The sequence below is a fragment of the Aptenodytes patagonicus genome, chromosome 4 (genome assembly GCF_965638725.1).
Source record: "Aptenodytes patagonicus chromosome 4, bAptPat1.pri.cur, whole genome shotgun sequence".
Lineage (NCBI taxonomy): Eukaryota > Metazoa > Chordata > Aves > Sphenisciformes > Spheniscidae > Aptenodytes > Aptenodytes patagonicus.
Window position 1 is genome coordinate 37,394,970 of NC_134952.1, and position 15,278 is coordinate 37,410,247.

Consider the following 15,278-nt stretch of genomic DNA (forward strand, 5'->3'; position numbering starts at 1 on the left):
GTAGTAGAGCACCACCCTACTAAAATAACTACTGAACTTCAGGCTGCTGAACAACAATACAGCTGCCCCCTTGTTACATGTACAGGTGGATGCTATCTAGGAAGAAATATTCAGTGGACCCTTTCATGGCTGATATAGGTGTGCCTGCTTAGACTTGTCAGTATGTCTAATGTCTGCATGAAGGTCTAGTTACCTGTTAGCTGGCCTTGTACTAGTTTTATAAGAAGTCTCTTTGGACAAGAGGTGTACAACTTACCTATTGTGTAAATGCTTTCAGAAAAATTCCCTGCATTTAAGTCTGTCGCAATCAGTAGAGAACTTCTTACAGGCAAGTTTCCTAAAGTAAACAGTTCGTAAAACTGAGATTTAGCAACTTTGTTAACATAGCCTCTATATTAGATATTATATGGAATAACGAGCTGAATGATTTTTAAACTTGTCATCATACAGGGGTGAGGTAACTGGCTAGTGTCCTGCAAAAACACTGGAAAGTGTGACAAAGTTTGGGGGTGGGGAAGGGAAACAAGCACCCTTGTTAATGCAATCCTTGTTGAATTGCAAGTTCTGATAACTTTAAGATGCATGTTGTTTTGTTCCTGTAACTGGAACTGACTAAAGGTACTGCATCTGAGAATTTTTGTCACTCTTCTTTGATGGGAAAAACTGAAATGTTCCAGTTTCACTGGCCTCTTCATGTGTCCGGAGGCTCCCATTTCAGGAGTCGCATGCTACCCTGTATTTTGGTGTAGCTAGCTGTTTAAAAACTATACCAATAGCTACTGTCTGGAAAAAGAATTGCATGACTATTTTACCTTGATGGTACTTTGGATGAAATCAGGCTTGCTGTAAAGCATTGTCAGCTTGCATCACACCCAATAAGGCTGCAATAGCCATTACGTTTATTAAGTACTGGACTTGTTAGCAGGCAAATCCTTCTTATTGTGGCTTGCAGGGATGTAATTGTATTTTTTATAGAAGTCTTCAGATTAGATTCCTTTAAAGAAGAATGGTTAGTCTTGAAATGCTGAAAAACTTTCTGGGGCTGGCTTTCGAAAGGACTTATAGTTTAACTGCATATGTTGCATGTCTGGCATTCAAATGAGATGCAGATAATGCAGAGGTAAGAATACTGTGTGTATATAAATTTAATGTGTGTCAAGACATGAGCAAGTCCTTCACTGATTCATGTACCATGGTAATATAGAATATTGAAAGCTTTGGCTACCTCAATAACCTAAAACCAAGAAAAAAAATACTGTACTCTTACTCAAAGTCTCTTTCTGTTAAGAGGTAAACTAAGGAGACAGTTAATGTTAACCTTTTCAAAAGTGCTTAAAACTATTCTTAGGGGCAGAGTTGAATTTTATTGGATTGTTTCCCATAGCTCCTTATTGCTTATTTTTTCTTTCCTCCTTCCACAGATAAAAATGTAGTAGGTTTTCAAAGTAAACAAATGATAAAAACTGCCACTTTTTTTTTAAAGACTTGTCCAAATGAGCTCTGTCGTATTGGTTTCCTTGTTAGAATCCAAATATGAGTCTTTCTTGGAGGTCTGTTACAATAAGCAAACACATAGTGACTTGCATCTCTTTTTGTGCAGTGGGTTATCATTGAACAGGGATGCTATGCATTCTCCCTGGTGGTGGTGCCACTCTATGATACACTGGGAACTGAAGCAATTACGTACATTGTGAACAAAGGTAGGACACTTTCAGTAGTTCAGCAACTGAATGTATGATGGCAGAGCTGACTGAGGGCAGAACTGTAGCCTTCTTCAGAAGAGTCTTCCATTACCATGTTCTGAAATATGTATGGATCTAGTCTAAACTCAACTTGTCATATTGATAATGTCGTTCTCTTTCATCAGCTGACTTGTCATTGGTTTTCTGTGACAAACCTGACAAGGCCAAACTTCTGCTAACCAATGTGGAAAAGGGGGAAACTCCAATACTCAACACCATTGTTATCATGGAGTCTTTTGGCATGGATCTTGTGGAACGTGGCAAAAAGTGTGGGGTGGAAGTCTTCAGCATGAGAGAGTTAGAGGTAAGCATGCTTAACTTACTTTACTGCTTTCATCCCATTTACTTGTGGAGGAATAAGACAGTGTCTGTTGAACAAATTTTAGGACTGTGAACGAAATGTGGTGGATTAGTTTCAAAATACTTAACTATCTCTTGGATTGAAGTTTACACACAAAAAAAATAGAAGGAAAACAACTTGCTAATAGTATTTCACAATGCTCAAAATGTAAAAGTGTATATGCCAAGATGACAGAATGAAAGCTTGTTAACATAGTCCAGACTGAATATCAGATCTGAGTGTTAAGGCTTGCCCATGTGAAGCAGTAACATGGTAATTAGATACTGTGACTAATACTTCAGAAATACTTATTTCAAAAAGAGCCTGTGTGGGTTTTGGTCTTGTGAAAAATAGCATCTTCCCCTGTGCACTGAATCCACAAAATATTTTCTGGGGGAGGAGGAAAACAGCAGTAAACTGTTCCAGGGTAAGCTTATGGTAATGTAGGGGAATGACTTCCAAACCTACAGGTTTTGGAAGTAGAAACCATTTTGTTTAGCCACCTAACGTTCAAGCCTTGGTTTTGCTTGTAGTTTTGTCTGCATAGATCTCTTATGCAAGTGTATTTCATAACTTCACTCATTATTTGGAGAATGCTGTCCCAGGACCAAATTGCATAAAGTACACCTTTACTGTGAGATTATGAAACCGGGTTTAGCCTGGTTCCAGCTGGAGTTCTGGTGAAGGCTTGGCTCATTAGGACTTGAGTATCTCCACATAAGCATGCTTGTCTTGCGCAGGTGTTAGTGTGAAATACTTCATTTCACTGAACTTGTTTTCACAGGAGTCTTAACTGCTATGTTAACAGGGCCACCTCCTGGTAAACATACAAAAATGCCAATGTGTCTTTTAAAAGATGATTTAACTGTATTGTAGTTAACTAGCCTCAGCAAGACTGACAGGTTGAAATGGGGCTAAAAACATTATGCAGCATAAGTGACTTAAGCAGTGCTGTAGCTCACTGGCAAAAGGGTTGGGTTAAACTTGGAAAAAGATTGTACCAACTTGCAGTTGGGCCACTAAAATCAGCTTCTTTCCTTGAGTTGCACTGCAGTTTTTGGCAGAGGAAGACGCTTTCCACTGGATCTTGTAGCTACAGAAAAAAAACCCCAGGGGGTGAATGTTATCTTTAAGTTAGAAGTTTAGATGCTTAAGTAGTGACTTCTACTAGTGCTTTGTAGCTCTTACTTGACAATACTGCTTGATGTTTGTATTAATGCAGCAATAGGTGCTCCAAGAGCCTCTTGTCTAAATCTTAGAAGTTAGGCAAACTTAAATATTTATAATAGTGTTTTGGTGAGCAGGAATAAGTTTTGTCACTTTTTTTAAGAGGTAGAGGTTTTTAGTGTCTCCTGAAAGGCAGCTTGAACTATTTAGAAGCTTAATTAGAATAGAACGACTATTTCTAGCTTTAAGTACTTGCTTTCTGGATTTCTGGCTTGAGTTTATTGCTCAGCTGTGCTTTATACGTTATGTTACCGGTTCCTCTGTGTATCTCCCAGATGCCATAAGCATGGTTTCTGATGCCTAATATCTGTATGTATGCTGTGTTTACTTAGAGCTGAGTAGCTGTGAATAAATGGCTTTTCAATAGGAGGAGATGTTAGAGTCCTGTTCTGGGAAATCTCAAGAAGTGTGTGGAGATCTTAGCCGTATATTCAGTAAATACCAGATCTTGCTCAAAACAGGCTGTAGGGAAGTATTGAGCTCCTGGTGGTACTTGACAGCAGATGCTGTTGTTTTGAGCAGACAGCTGCGTTGTCATAGTGGCAGACTTTTGCATAATGGCATTATTTCAAAGGGGCAAACTTACAGGTGTGGGAATGTTAACTGAGTTTCTGGACATTCCTTTTTTTCTTAAATCTCTTTGGGTAATCTAAGAGGTACATCATACTAAAGGAAGTCTAGGGCTAGTAAAGGAATGCATAGTGCTGTTGTGTACTTGGAATGTAAAGGCAATGGTGAAGATGATGTGTCTGCCCTTAAAGGGTGCTTCCAAAGCTATACTTAACAAAAGGTCCATTTTAATTTGCGTAAGTCCTTAAACTAGTATTGTTCCTAGTCTTAAATAGGCACAACAGTAATAAGTCTTGATTTGAAACTTTAAAGCTCATAGACATTGAACATCAGCTTTGAAATCCTTCCCCTTAATCACTATATCCTTGATGATAAAAGGATCTTCTTGGTATCCATTCTCTTCTGCCTAAAGAACTATGGCATCATTAATGGTCAGGCCTGAATAATCATAAGGAGGGAGAGGGAAGCAGAAGAGGTTCTGGAGGAGAGAATCTTGTGCTCTCCGCTCTTCAGTATAGAAGGGGTACAAACCACCAATGACCCTTCATGGGGAAACTCGGTCTTCCTTCTCACAAACAGCAATGTTGGTGCAAGGTGCTTACTGAGGTGAATCTTGCTTCATCTATTCAATGGTTGTCAGTGGCACAGGTGCTCTGCATGAGGTATAGGATTGATTGCCTGCTGTGGTGTGTCATAACACTGCTTAACCTTGAACTTCTCTAGTGAGTGACTTCTGGTTTACTAGCTGGGGGGAAACAAAAACCTGAGTCTTAAATTAGCTATCACTTTTGTATTTGTAGAACGTGGTAGTTATTCTATATATCTTTAAAACATCTTTTAAAGCCTTTTTTACCCTTTTATAAGTTAAAATGCCTTAACAGACAGTCTAAATAATGGAATATTATGATAGTTGGTAATGTTTATCTGGTAAATTTAAAGCAAAAAAAGTTACCCGCTCATGTCTAAACTGTCTTCCTCCTCTTTCTCTCCTTTCTGTAGGAGCTGGGAAGAGCACACAGGCAAAAACCTATTGTAAGTATGAAATTAGCTCAAGTTACTTAGTCTGAAGCTGGGATAGCATTCTGTAGATCAAACTAGCAAATCTCCCTATCTCCCATAGCTCAAAAGTAACACTAGTATTTCAACGTTTTGTCCAAGAAAATCTTTTTCCTTGCTATCTTAACCATACTAATACTTTCTTAACTCTCATAGCCTCCAAAGCCAGAAGATCTAGCAGTCATCTGTTTCACCAGTGGAACAACAGGTACACCTCATTACATTATGCAGAATGTATTATCCTGTATGTGCAAAATTAATTCAGAAGCCCTCCTACTTTTTTCGAGACTCTCCCCTGCTGCTGCATCTTTTTGGCAAGTAGTAGCTGGGGAAGTTTTATGGTAAGGCTCCCTTTGATTATTTTTTTCTCCCCATTGATCAATACAGAGTTGCAGTATTGGGGGGTGGAGGTGTTACATTTTTGGGCTTGGAAATAAGTACTGAACCTGTATTTCCATTATAATAAGGACTCTGCATCAGACTTCAGACTTTCAATTCTTCCGTAGTCTTTTTTGTACTGTATTAGCAAAACTTGTTCCTTAGCTGTATGCAACCTTGCTGTAAGACGAAAACAGAAAAACTACTGTCTAGATGTCACATGCTTTTGACACCTGTAAGTTAATATCCAACACTGGCAGGGAGCAAAAGGGAAGAGTACAACGACAAGCTACACTTTTAAAGTAGATGGGAGAACAGAAATTAGTCTGGGTTTGATAGCTGCATCTTCACAGAAGTGTTGAATTTTGAATGAGAAGCTTATCCAAGAAACATGACAATTTCTTACAGATTTGCTCTCCTTATGAAATTTGAGGATTTCAACACAAACTTATACTTAACTGTTATCAGCTATTCTTGAAAGTGTGTTAGCAAGCTCTCTGCCTTTGTTTAATTGATATACAAAGAAAGGTATTAGTATCAAAGAAGGGACTGACTGGTTGAAATGCTATTAGATTAGTTTTACCACTGCTTGGTAACTTAAAGGATCTAAAAATTTCACAGTTGCATCCTGATGTGCTTCCTCCTTAGGAAACCCCAAAGGAGCTATGATCACTCATCAAAACATAGTCAGCAATGCTTCAGCTTTTGTGAAATCTACAGAGGTAAACCACAAAGGTTAATGTTGTGGATTTGCATGAAGGGAAGAATCTCGGGAGTAAAACAAACATTGAAATCTCATAACTTTGGTCTTAACTTTTAGTAAGATCCAAGTGAAAATGTAACTTGACAGCACTCTGCCCACGCTAGGTCAGAAGTCAGTGTTTACTGGTTTCTTCTGTCAGGGCCAAGAACCTGACGCTTACAATTTGGTCTTACCTGAGCAAAATGTTATAAAGATCCTGATGTGGATCTACATTACATTCTGCCGTGGGCTTATAGTGTTGTCATTAGTGCAAGCTCTGTATCAGAGGGTTTGTGTAGAGGCTAACCTTTTCCACTAAGGATGGGAGAAGCTATAATGTATTTTAACCCCCCAAAAATAATTAAAGCCCATGCATAAATGAGCAAGAAGTGTAACTCGATTTTTATTTGATACAGTATTAACTTTTTGTTTACAGTAGACTACTAAAGTTCATCTGCAGGCTAGCTGAGAAGATGGTTCTAAATTCTAACACATACAGATGTAATTAAAAATACAATTCTAATTATTTTGTCAAGTACTCTGCATATAGAATTGTTTTTAAATTAAGCAACTAGTATCACAATTAGATCATGTAAGGTACTTTTGATATCAATGTTATGGTAAATTGGATAAGCAGACTTGCTGATCTAAGATGAAAATGTGTATCTTTTTTTTTTAAACCCCTAAGGCATACTACTTTAACCTTTTTTGTTCCCCCTCCCTCCCAATGTGTATAATGGAACTCTTCTGCAGTTTCTCTTGGAATTTTTTTCTATTCATAATCATATGAATGATAAGTTGTAACAATCTGGTCACTATACTCAACTCTAAAAGATTACCATTTCTGCAGTGTGTGTTTACTCATGCTAGAAGTCATTGCTGTAATTTTTTAATGAAAGACAATGCAGCCTCATTACAAACAAAACTGAAGCGAGGGCTCTGCTCTAGAGATTAGATGCTAGACTTCATTGTTGTGTTTAACTTAAGCAAAATAGAGAATCAATGAGAATTAAATTTAATTTTACTAACACTTTCAGAAAGCACTTATACCTTCCTGTGATGACGTTCTGATGTCATTCCTGCCCTTGGCTCATATGTTTGAGAGAATCGTTGAGGTAAGCATCTGTTTGTTGTACTGAACTATTGGGAAGCTTGCTTTTCTTACAGAATGCATGTCTCTTGAATCCCACTGATACGCACTATTCCTTTTTGACTCTTGCACATGTGTATGAAAGCTTGAGGTAAGGTTCAGGAAAACAACATCCCATAAACAATATTCAGTGAATACTAGACAGTTGGTTTTCATGCTGAAATACAAACGTTAACCTTGGAGCTAGGGTTAATAAAAAAACTGGTTTACCAGAACAGGAGACAATCCCTTAGCACATGTACACTGCCTAGAAATTCCCTCTAATGTAATCAGTGCACTATTAAAAGTCCATGCTGTTCTTTAGTCTGCAAACTTTAAAAATTTATTTTATAATGTGGCATCCTGCTTGCTTACACAAAACTAATTTTAAGTTGGTTAAACTTGCCATTGCTTCCAAGAAACTTCAATAAAAAGGGAGGGATTTTGTTTCAGTGGAGTTCTCTTCCAGAAAATGAAAATGGCTCTTAATGACATTTAATGACAAACTTTGAAGTTCTCTCTGATAGCTTGTTTTACCATATGGCAAAACCTGGGGCTTCATTTTTGAGGATGAGGGGGCTCAGGTTGTCTGAATACTGGCAGTCTTAAGGACCTCTGAGCCTATAGTTAGGTGGTATGCATTATTGAAAGGATGCAATTTCCTCAAACTTATATATACAGTAGAGGCACAGGTTATTTAATTACTGTACTTACTGAAGTTGAATTAACACCTCTCCCTTAGGTGAGACTGCAAATATGTATGTTGAAGGTAGTCATGTCCCAATTTATGTAGGAAAATAAACAGCCTCTGTGTAAGTGTGAAAAGACAATGGAGGCAGAAATTGTCCTGTGATTTCAGTTCGGAATCCTGAGCTTTCTACCAAAAAAGCGTCTCTATATACACATAAATAAAAATGTATATATGCTTATGTGTCTGTATATATGTACATAATGAAGATTTGGGAATAGAGCTAAACCGAGGTGTACAGGTGCCCTTAGGCTTTCAGCACTCTTTTTTTTTTTTTTTTTCCCCTCCCCTCCTGGTAACCTGGATGCCAGTTATACTTCAGTGTCTGTTTTACTGATGCCTGCCTTGCACTAGAAGGTACAAGCTCTGTAGGTAACAGCTCTGCTTTTGGTCATGCAGTAGAAACAGGATGGGAACTTGTGTTCTAAAGGATAAAATGAGAAGAAAGTGTTTGGACCTCAGTATTCCTCTGCTGTTTGAGATCTTTACAAAGTAGATGTTTACCTCTATATTTACATAAGGAGATTAAGCAAGGACATCTCTGGTAGAAAGGAGAAAGTATTTGTTACTGTTTGGGGTAGATAGGAACACAGGCTCTGTGAGAAGCAGTCTTTAGAGTCTGCCCCTGTTGTAAAGTTCATGTTTGCTGATCTTTGGCTTCCTAAGGAAGCTAGAGCGTCAGTGAACTTAACGGGACAAATGTGTTCCCACCTAGCAAAGGTAGTTGCTGCTCACTCCATCTGGACTGATGCATTTGCAGTCTTTTAGCAGATGGTGGCAAAGCACAGGCCAACAGGAAAAGTGACACTTTAGCATGTTTCGTGTGCAGAAAAGATGAGAGTGGATGGCAGGGAATGAAGAAAGAGGTGTTACGGAGGAAGCAGAAGAAATAAAAACTAGTAGGTGTAGAGAAACGCAAGAAGAATAGGGATGTTCGTAAAAAGAATAAATAAAACCCAAACAAAATAGGAAGGAAAGGGGTGTATAGGTGTGGGGGGTGGAGCTTCTAGACTCTAACAGAGAATATAGAACACGACAGCATTAAGTCTGCCTTCCTTGGTGTAGGTCTGAAATGATGCAAAAATAATCAGTGGCTCTGCTAGAATCTTCCAAAGAGCATCTTGATCACCTAACAACAAGTCTGCTTGCATCAGTCTTGTGAAACAGGAAGGAAAACCAGAGTGCAAGGGAATGAAAAGCAAGTAGCACAAGGCAGAAATCCCTGCTGGACCAGTACATAGCAAGTGCTGACTTTTTTAGTCTATAGCAGGGAACAAACAAAGTTCTAGTATTTTTAAATAAGCCTGATAAATATTTAAAATAGGAAAGTTCTGCTTTTCAGTCTCTTGCTACTTCTGAGTTGCTGGCATTGCCTTATTTGGCCGACTGCCCCTTTTTGGATAGGGGCTTTTGTGCTGTATCTTATTCTATCAAAGTCCCTGACGTGGGTACACCAGGCATGTCTTGCAGCTTTGTCCTTCCAGTCCCATCCTATAGTCTGAGAATGTTGCAGAACTTGTCCAGAAGCTGAGAGGATTTAAGGTGGATACTGCACTGTCCACTCTGCATAGGATTGTCATACACGTATAGCTAGAACACATTATCCATGCTGTGTTTTCAGACTCTTTTACTTTTTTCTAACAGTGTGTGATTCTGTGCCATGGCGCTCGGATAGGATTCTTTCAAGGGGATATCAGACTACTTATGGATGACCTAAAAACACTGCAGCCAACTGTATTTCCTGTAGTACCAAGACTGTTGAACAGAATGTTTGATAAGGTAAGCCTACAGGCGTGAGTCTAGACCTGCGCAGGGTTTGAAGAGACTTTATGAAGTCTGTGCTGACATGGTAGGAGAAACTGTTGTGCTCTGGGATGTTAAATTGGCATGCTAACAAATTGGTCTGTCTCTTTCTAAAAGAGAGCTAAAAGTGCAGGAGTAGTACTGGCTGTATTAAAACACTTTCGGGCAGCAAATACTACTGTTGAAAAGCCTGACTAGGAGACTTGGTTCTTTCTAGCTTGATTAGTGACTTACTGTTTTGCTCTGAGCAAGTTATTAAGTCCAGTCTACAACATGAATATGAGGCTTAGCATCTGCATGCCATGCTTTTAGCATCTGACTCATGGAGTGGAATTTGCAAACCAAGGTCAGGTGTTTGCCTATGTTTGTATGGACAGATAAAAATTTCTATGTAGCAGCCAGCATGTTCTAGCAGGGAGAACTATAAACCAGCCAGTCTGGAGTGCTGGGGAGAGCAAGTGTCAGCAGCCCCAGTCACTCCTGTGCTTGCCTGCTCAGGGTCATCTGAGATGGGAATTCAGAAGTAGATTCCTTCTTGAACTTAAGATTTTTAAATCATCCTTTTTCATGTGGATGACTGACTCTTCTTAGGATACAGCCGGAGGAGTTGAAGGATACAACAAGGAGTCCTGTGACCGCTAAAGAAATGACAGACCTGTCTATGCTGTCTTAGCTAGGACACTGCTCTAATCATGAGACTAGAGGAACAGCAAGTAATACAAGGTTCTGTTTGGCCCCAGGAACAAATATTGCAACTCTGATACATTTGGAGGGAAGGAAATTCTAAGCACTGCCTGTAGTGCTTAAAACTTAGCCCCTCATTCTGCTTATGCGTTCTGTACTGGCATTTGAAAAACGGAGCCAAAGCCTGGGACTCTTCTTTCATGATGTTGTCTTGCTTGTTGACTCTGGTGCCCTGAGGATTTCACGCTTCTGTGGCACTGTTTCAACCTCACCCAGCCTTGCAGTAACCTAGCATGTGAAGTTAAGTGGGAAATGGGGCCGAGGGGGTGACATGACACGGACTAATGCTGAAGAGCTGCTGGGTCTGTCTCTTTCCAAGCAAATATGCTAATCTGTAGTCTGCTGTTGAGTCTGCTCTGACTTGCTGAAAACAACCAGAAGGAGCCTTTGAAAAGTGATCTAAAAAGCAAGTTTATATATGCAAGACAGATCTCTGGTATTTCAGAAGGGACCTGCATCTTCTCAGAAAACCCTGTGTTACTTTACATATTATGATGGTGTGCTGTTTAGAATATGCTGAGGATTATACTTAATTCAGCTTTTGATCAAACTGGAATAGAAAAGTAAAACATCCACTTCTATTCATACATTTTAATGAAGAAACTATGCACTGAAAAAGCATAACACAGTTTGGGAAACAAGAATTAGTTAAGTGCTAATTTTGGTGGACGTCTCTTGAACTAAGGTAAATAGGCCAAAATCAAAATCCACAAATATTTCTTACCAGAATTAAGATGCCTACCCTTAAAGATTGTTTAATTTATTTGGTTTTCACTGTTAAGAGTCTCTATGCATGCTTCTGTAAGAAAGGGAATGGTAGTCTGTCAGGCTTCTAACCACAGATCATTTTTCTTAATAGATTTTTGGACAGGCAGATACTTCATTAAAGAGGTGGATCCTGGATTTTGCTTCCAAGAGGAAAGAAGCAGAACTCAGAAGTGGTATAGTTAGAAATAACAGTTTCTGGGATAAAGTCATCTTCCGTAAAATACAGGTATGCTTGACAGCTTCTGAGTCTAAGCGTCTTTGTATGGTGGATATTGGAACTTTTTTATTATGTTACTTATTTGCTCACGATTATTTTGAGAACAGAGCTCCAAATGTGCTTACTGTGTTACAGAACAGCAGTTTGACATGTGTTTTCAATATTGGAAGTGTGCAGCATCATTATATATTGTATCTACTTACTAGTTTATAGGCATCAGTTTGCAATTACTGAGTTTCATGTGAATGGTTATGATCTGGTATGACTTTCATCACTGATTAAAGGCTATCTGGCTACTCATAATGAAAAACAAAACTGTCTTATTTCTAACTTCATTTTTCAATTCCCTTTGTTCTAATAATATCAGCTAACTGTATTGGGGAGGTTTCTCTAAAACAGTCTGGTGCTTGTCTCTTACCACTTTGAAAGCAAACACTGTCCTCCTGAAGGAGGAATGCTAAATGTGACTTAGTGTCACCTGTAGCCCCTACTGTCTCCTCACTGTTGGTCACTAGTAAGTTATGCCTGCTACTATATCTGGCACTCACTTGCTACGGCCCTAACCTTGGCTGTACAACATGCCCCTGTGGCTGCTTTTTATAGCATTCAGGATGTATGAGAAGCTGATAGAAGGCAGTTAAAAATAGTCACTGCTGTAAGGCCACAACTTAAGCTCTTTTAGACTTTTGGCCGAGTGTGCATTGCAGTGACACTACGGCATAGACTTTGTAGATACTGTATGTTTGAGATACTGTTTCTTCCAGCTATTAATGAGATTTAAAACACTGCAGGAAAGACAGCTTGCAATAGGATATATATCTATAATATCTAACATTTGTGGGTGGCACTGTAGGTGAACAGTGGCTGAGGGTGGGATGGAAAAAGACTCTGGAAACTTCTCTAAAATGCTTTTGGTGTCCACAGTATCTTGTGTCTGTTGTAGGCAAGTTTGGGAGGAAAAGTAAGGCTCATGGTCACAGGAGCAGCACCTGTATCTGCAAGTGTACTGACCTTCCTGAGAACAGCTCTTGGCTGTCAGGTGAGTTTCCTGGCCTTGATCCTAAAACATAAAGATTTTACTACCTCATTCCAGCTTTGTTAGAGTATTTCTAGTAGTCTGATTATATGGTTAACTCTTTCTGGCATTCTTCTTGGAGACTACATAAGTGTGTACTCCTTTCCAGAGTTTCTTTCTGTCCCCTGAGATTTCTGTATTCATCCCAAAGTCCTTATAACTGAAGTAACTAGCTGAACTGTCTTAAGGGAAAGACTTTTGGGGGCTGCTGTAAGCAATAATTAATGTTCTTGGATTAAGTTTCTGGGACTTGCCTTGCTTACAGAAATATTCATAACTACTGTAGAGAATCTAATCAACGTGATGATACTGTAGTGTTGCTGCTTTGAAGATGAGACTGGGGAGAATCAGACTGCACTCATTGCATTTATCTTCAGAGCCTCTTCAAAGTATATGCTTTTTGAGGTAAAATCTGAGTAACAATGGCACAGGATGGAACAAAAGCGTGAAATAAATTTCAAGGATAGAAAAGACTCAAATGTCAGGCTTCTGTGACTTCTTGAAGTTCTTCAGTAGTGTGCTGGTGTAGCAATGCATTCTGCTCAGAAAAGGGAAGCCTGTCTTGTATACAATAATCATAGAGCTGTGATGGGGTATAGGGATTCCATTCCTAGCTGTCTTGGACAAACCTGTCCTTAAATTATGTGAATGAAGTCATTGCTAGTGCCACTGTTCTTAGTTTCTTCCTCTTGCTCCCTCTGTTGCTTTCTGTTTTGATCTATACAGGTGTCACGCTGAGGTGTGAAATTGAGTGAAACTTTCAGTAAATAGTGGAACTGAAGGTGGAATATTAGCACTTAAAATTGTGTATTGTGATAAAACTCTAATATAGTGATATTCTTTTTAGAAGGTGCTGGGGATTTTGCTAAACTCAAATTTAAACAACCAGAAAAAGCAGCAAAATATTAATTTCATTTTAATGAAGAAACTGTATGTTGAAAAGTAAGAATTTTAAATAATCTTTTGGTTTCACATCCTAGTTCTATGAAGGTTATGGACAGACAGAATGCACAGCTGGATGCTCACTGTCGCTGCCTGGCGACTGGACAGCAGGTATGGTGTTTAATGGTCTGCCTGTCTGTTAAATTTCAGGATGCTATAGAGGTCCCTGATCACATTATTTAGTCTTCAGTACATCTATCATGAAGCATAAGATTCTGTTTTTCTTCAAGTGAAGTAAAAAAGTTTTGAAGAGAGCCCTTGAAGTTTCTACCCCTAAATAGCTAGGAATGTTCAGTAATCCAAACTTTTAATAGGCTTTGTCCTTGTAAGCTGAAGTGGATTTAGGAGAGGGGAGGTCATAGTATCAACCCTTGTAACTTTTACAGAATAGGAATCTGCTGTGTATAAACACGGTGCTGGAAATTTAAATGGCATTTTTTTTGTGTTGGAACAAACAGTCTGTGTTTCTGTCAGCTGTTAATCTCTAGCTCCCTAACTGAAATAATACTGATAATTGAAACTATAGTGGGACTTTTGCTACTTAACATGTCCATAGAGTGAGGATACTGATTATGCGAAAAGCAAGCCCAAGTACATGGTTCAGCTTGTAACAGTGTAGGGATATCTGAGAATTTAATGTTTCAGTCCCAGCAAATTTAAACTATTACTGTACTGGTATTGGTGTAGTACATTACCAGAAATAAATTTTCCATCTCTTTTACATTAGCATGTAACCAGCTTGTTTTAAGAACCTGACTAAAAAGCAGTTTAGGCTATTGAAGTGTTACTCTATTTAATAGGTCATGTTGGAGCACCCATGCCATGCAGTATCATCAAGCTTGTTGATGTACAAGAAATGAACTACTTGGCTGCCAGAGGAGAGGGTGAGGTAAGTAATTTCAAAAGGTCAATATGAGCCTCTTACAAAGTCTTGGACAATGGTTTTTGTTCCTGAAATAACAAGTAACTGTCTGAGTTTAGTGAAGGTGCTAAACATGGCCTGCTACCTAAAATCAGACACCTGCCTTGCCTGCATGCAATGTTAGCTAATGATTCACAGAAGCGAAACAGAAAATAGTGTATTGGAGGGGAGAAAAAGCTGCTTATTGTGGGATAACAAATTACTATGTATTTATGGTTGTATGACCAACATGCCATCTTCCAGCTGTGGGATAGCTGAGAAGCTAGCTATCTCATACTGCATTTATCCTTCAGAAAAATGCTAGCAGAGGGCTTCCTCCCTCCCTGCCCCTACTGCCAAGTGCTAGAGAACAGCTGATGCATGTAGCTTGTTACCCAGCTTGTGATGTGTGAGATGAGGTCGTGTGAGATGAGGTCATTTAAAGTGGCTGGAACACCATTAAGAGAAATGGAGATAAAATGCCATGAAGGCTGCTAATGCTTTGTGACAACTGCCTGCATGTTCTTCTGAACCTTTTTTTTGCAGCCTGCCCAAACTGAACATGTATGTCTTATAAATTGTACTTTGAGGACTCAGCTTTGTATGTAACGCTATATGCTGTCGTCTTCAATATTTTTTTCCAAGTAAAATATATACAGCTTGAACTATGTGTATAGACTTTGAACAGATGTCCATGTAGTGATTGATCCCCCCCAAACCCTGAAAGCAAATTAACTGTGGTGTCTTTCATATGCTTTTGAGAGGTGTTGGGGGGTAAGAAATGGATAAATAAAAAGTAGCTTAAGCAAGTAACTAATTTGTGACTGCAAACAATATACAATCTTTATTTGTTTTGGTTGTAATTTGTATGAGACTAGAGACAAATCATTGGGCTT

The 15,278-nt window shown here is 38.9% G+C and overlaps 1 protein-coding gene across 1 annotated transcript in view; it reads left to right on the top strand.

The window, feature by feature from the left end:
- Positions 1-15,278, top strand: part of ACSL1 (acyl-CoA synthetase long chain family member 1) — a 41,377-nt gene that overhangs the window by 20,293 nt on the left and 5,806 nt on the right. The window contains exons 6-16 of the mRNA XM_076336424.1: positions 1,601-1,700; positions 1,868-2,046; positions 4,879-4,911; positions 5,092-5,143; positions 5,962-6,035; positions 7,093-7,170; positions 9,577-9,711; positions 11,339-11,473; positions 12,408-12,503; positions 13,520-13,592; positions 14,282-14,370. Of these exons, the coding sequence (XP_076192539.1) occupies positions 1,601-1,700; positions 1,868-2,046; positions 4,879-4,911; positions 5,092-5,143; positions 5,962-6,035; positions 7,093-7,170; positions 9,577-9,711; positions 11,339-11,473; positions 12,408-12,503; positions 13,520-13,592; positions 14,282-14,370 (1,044 nt within the window). The remainder of the gene's footprint in view (positions 1-1,600; positions 1,701-1,867; positions 2,047-4,878; positions 4,912-5,091; positions 5,144-5,961; positions 6,036-7,092; positions 7,171-9,576; positions 9,712-11,338; positions 11,474-12,407; positions 12,504-13,519; positions 13,593-14,281; positions 14,371-15,278) is intronic.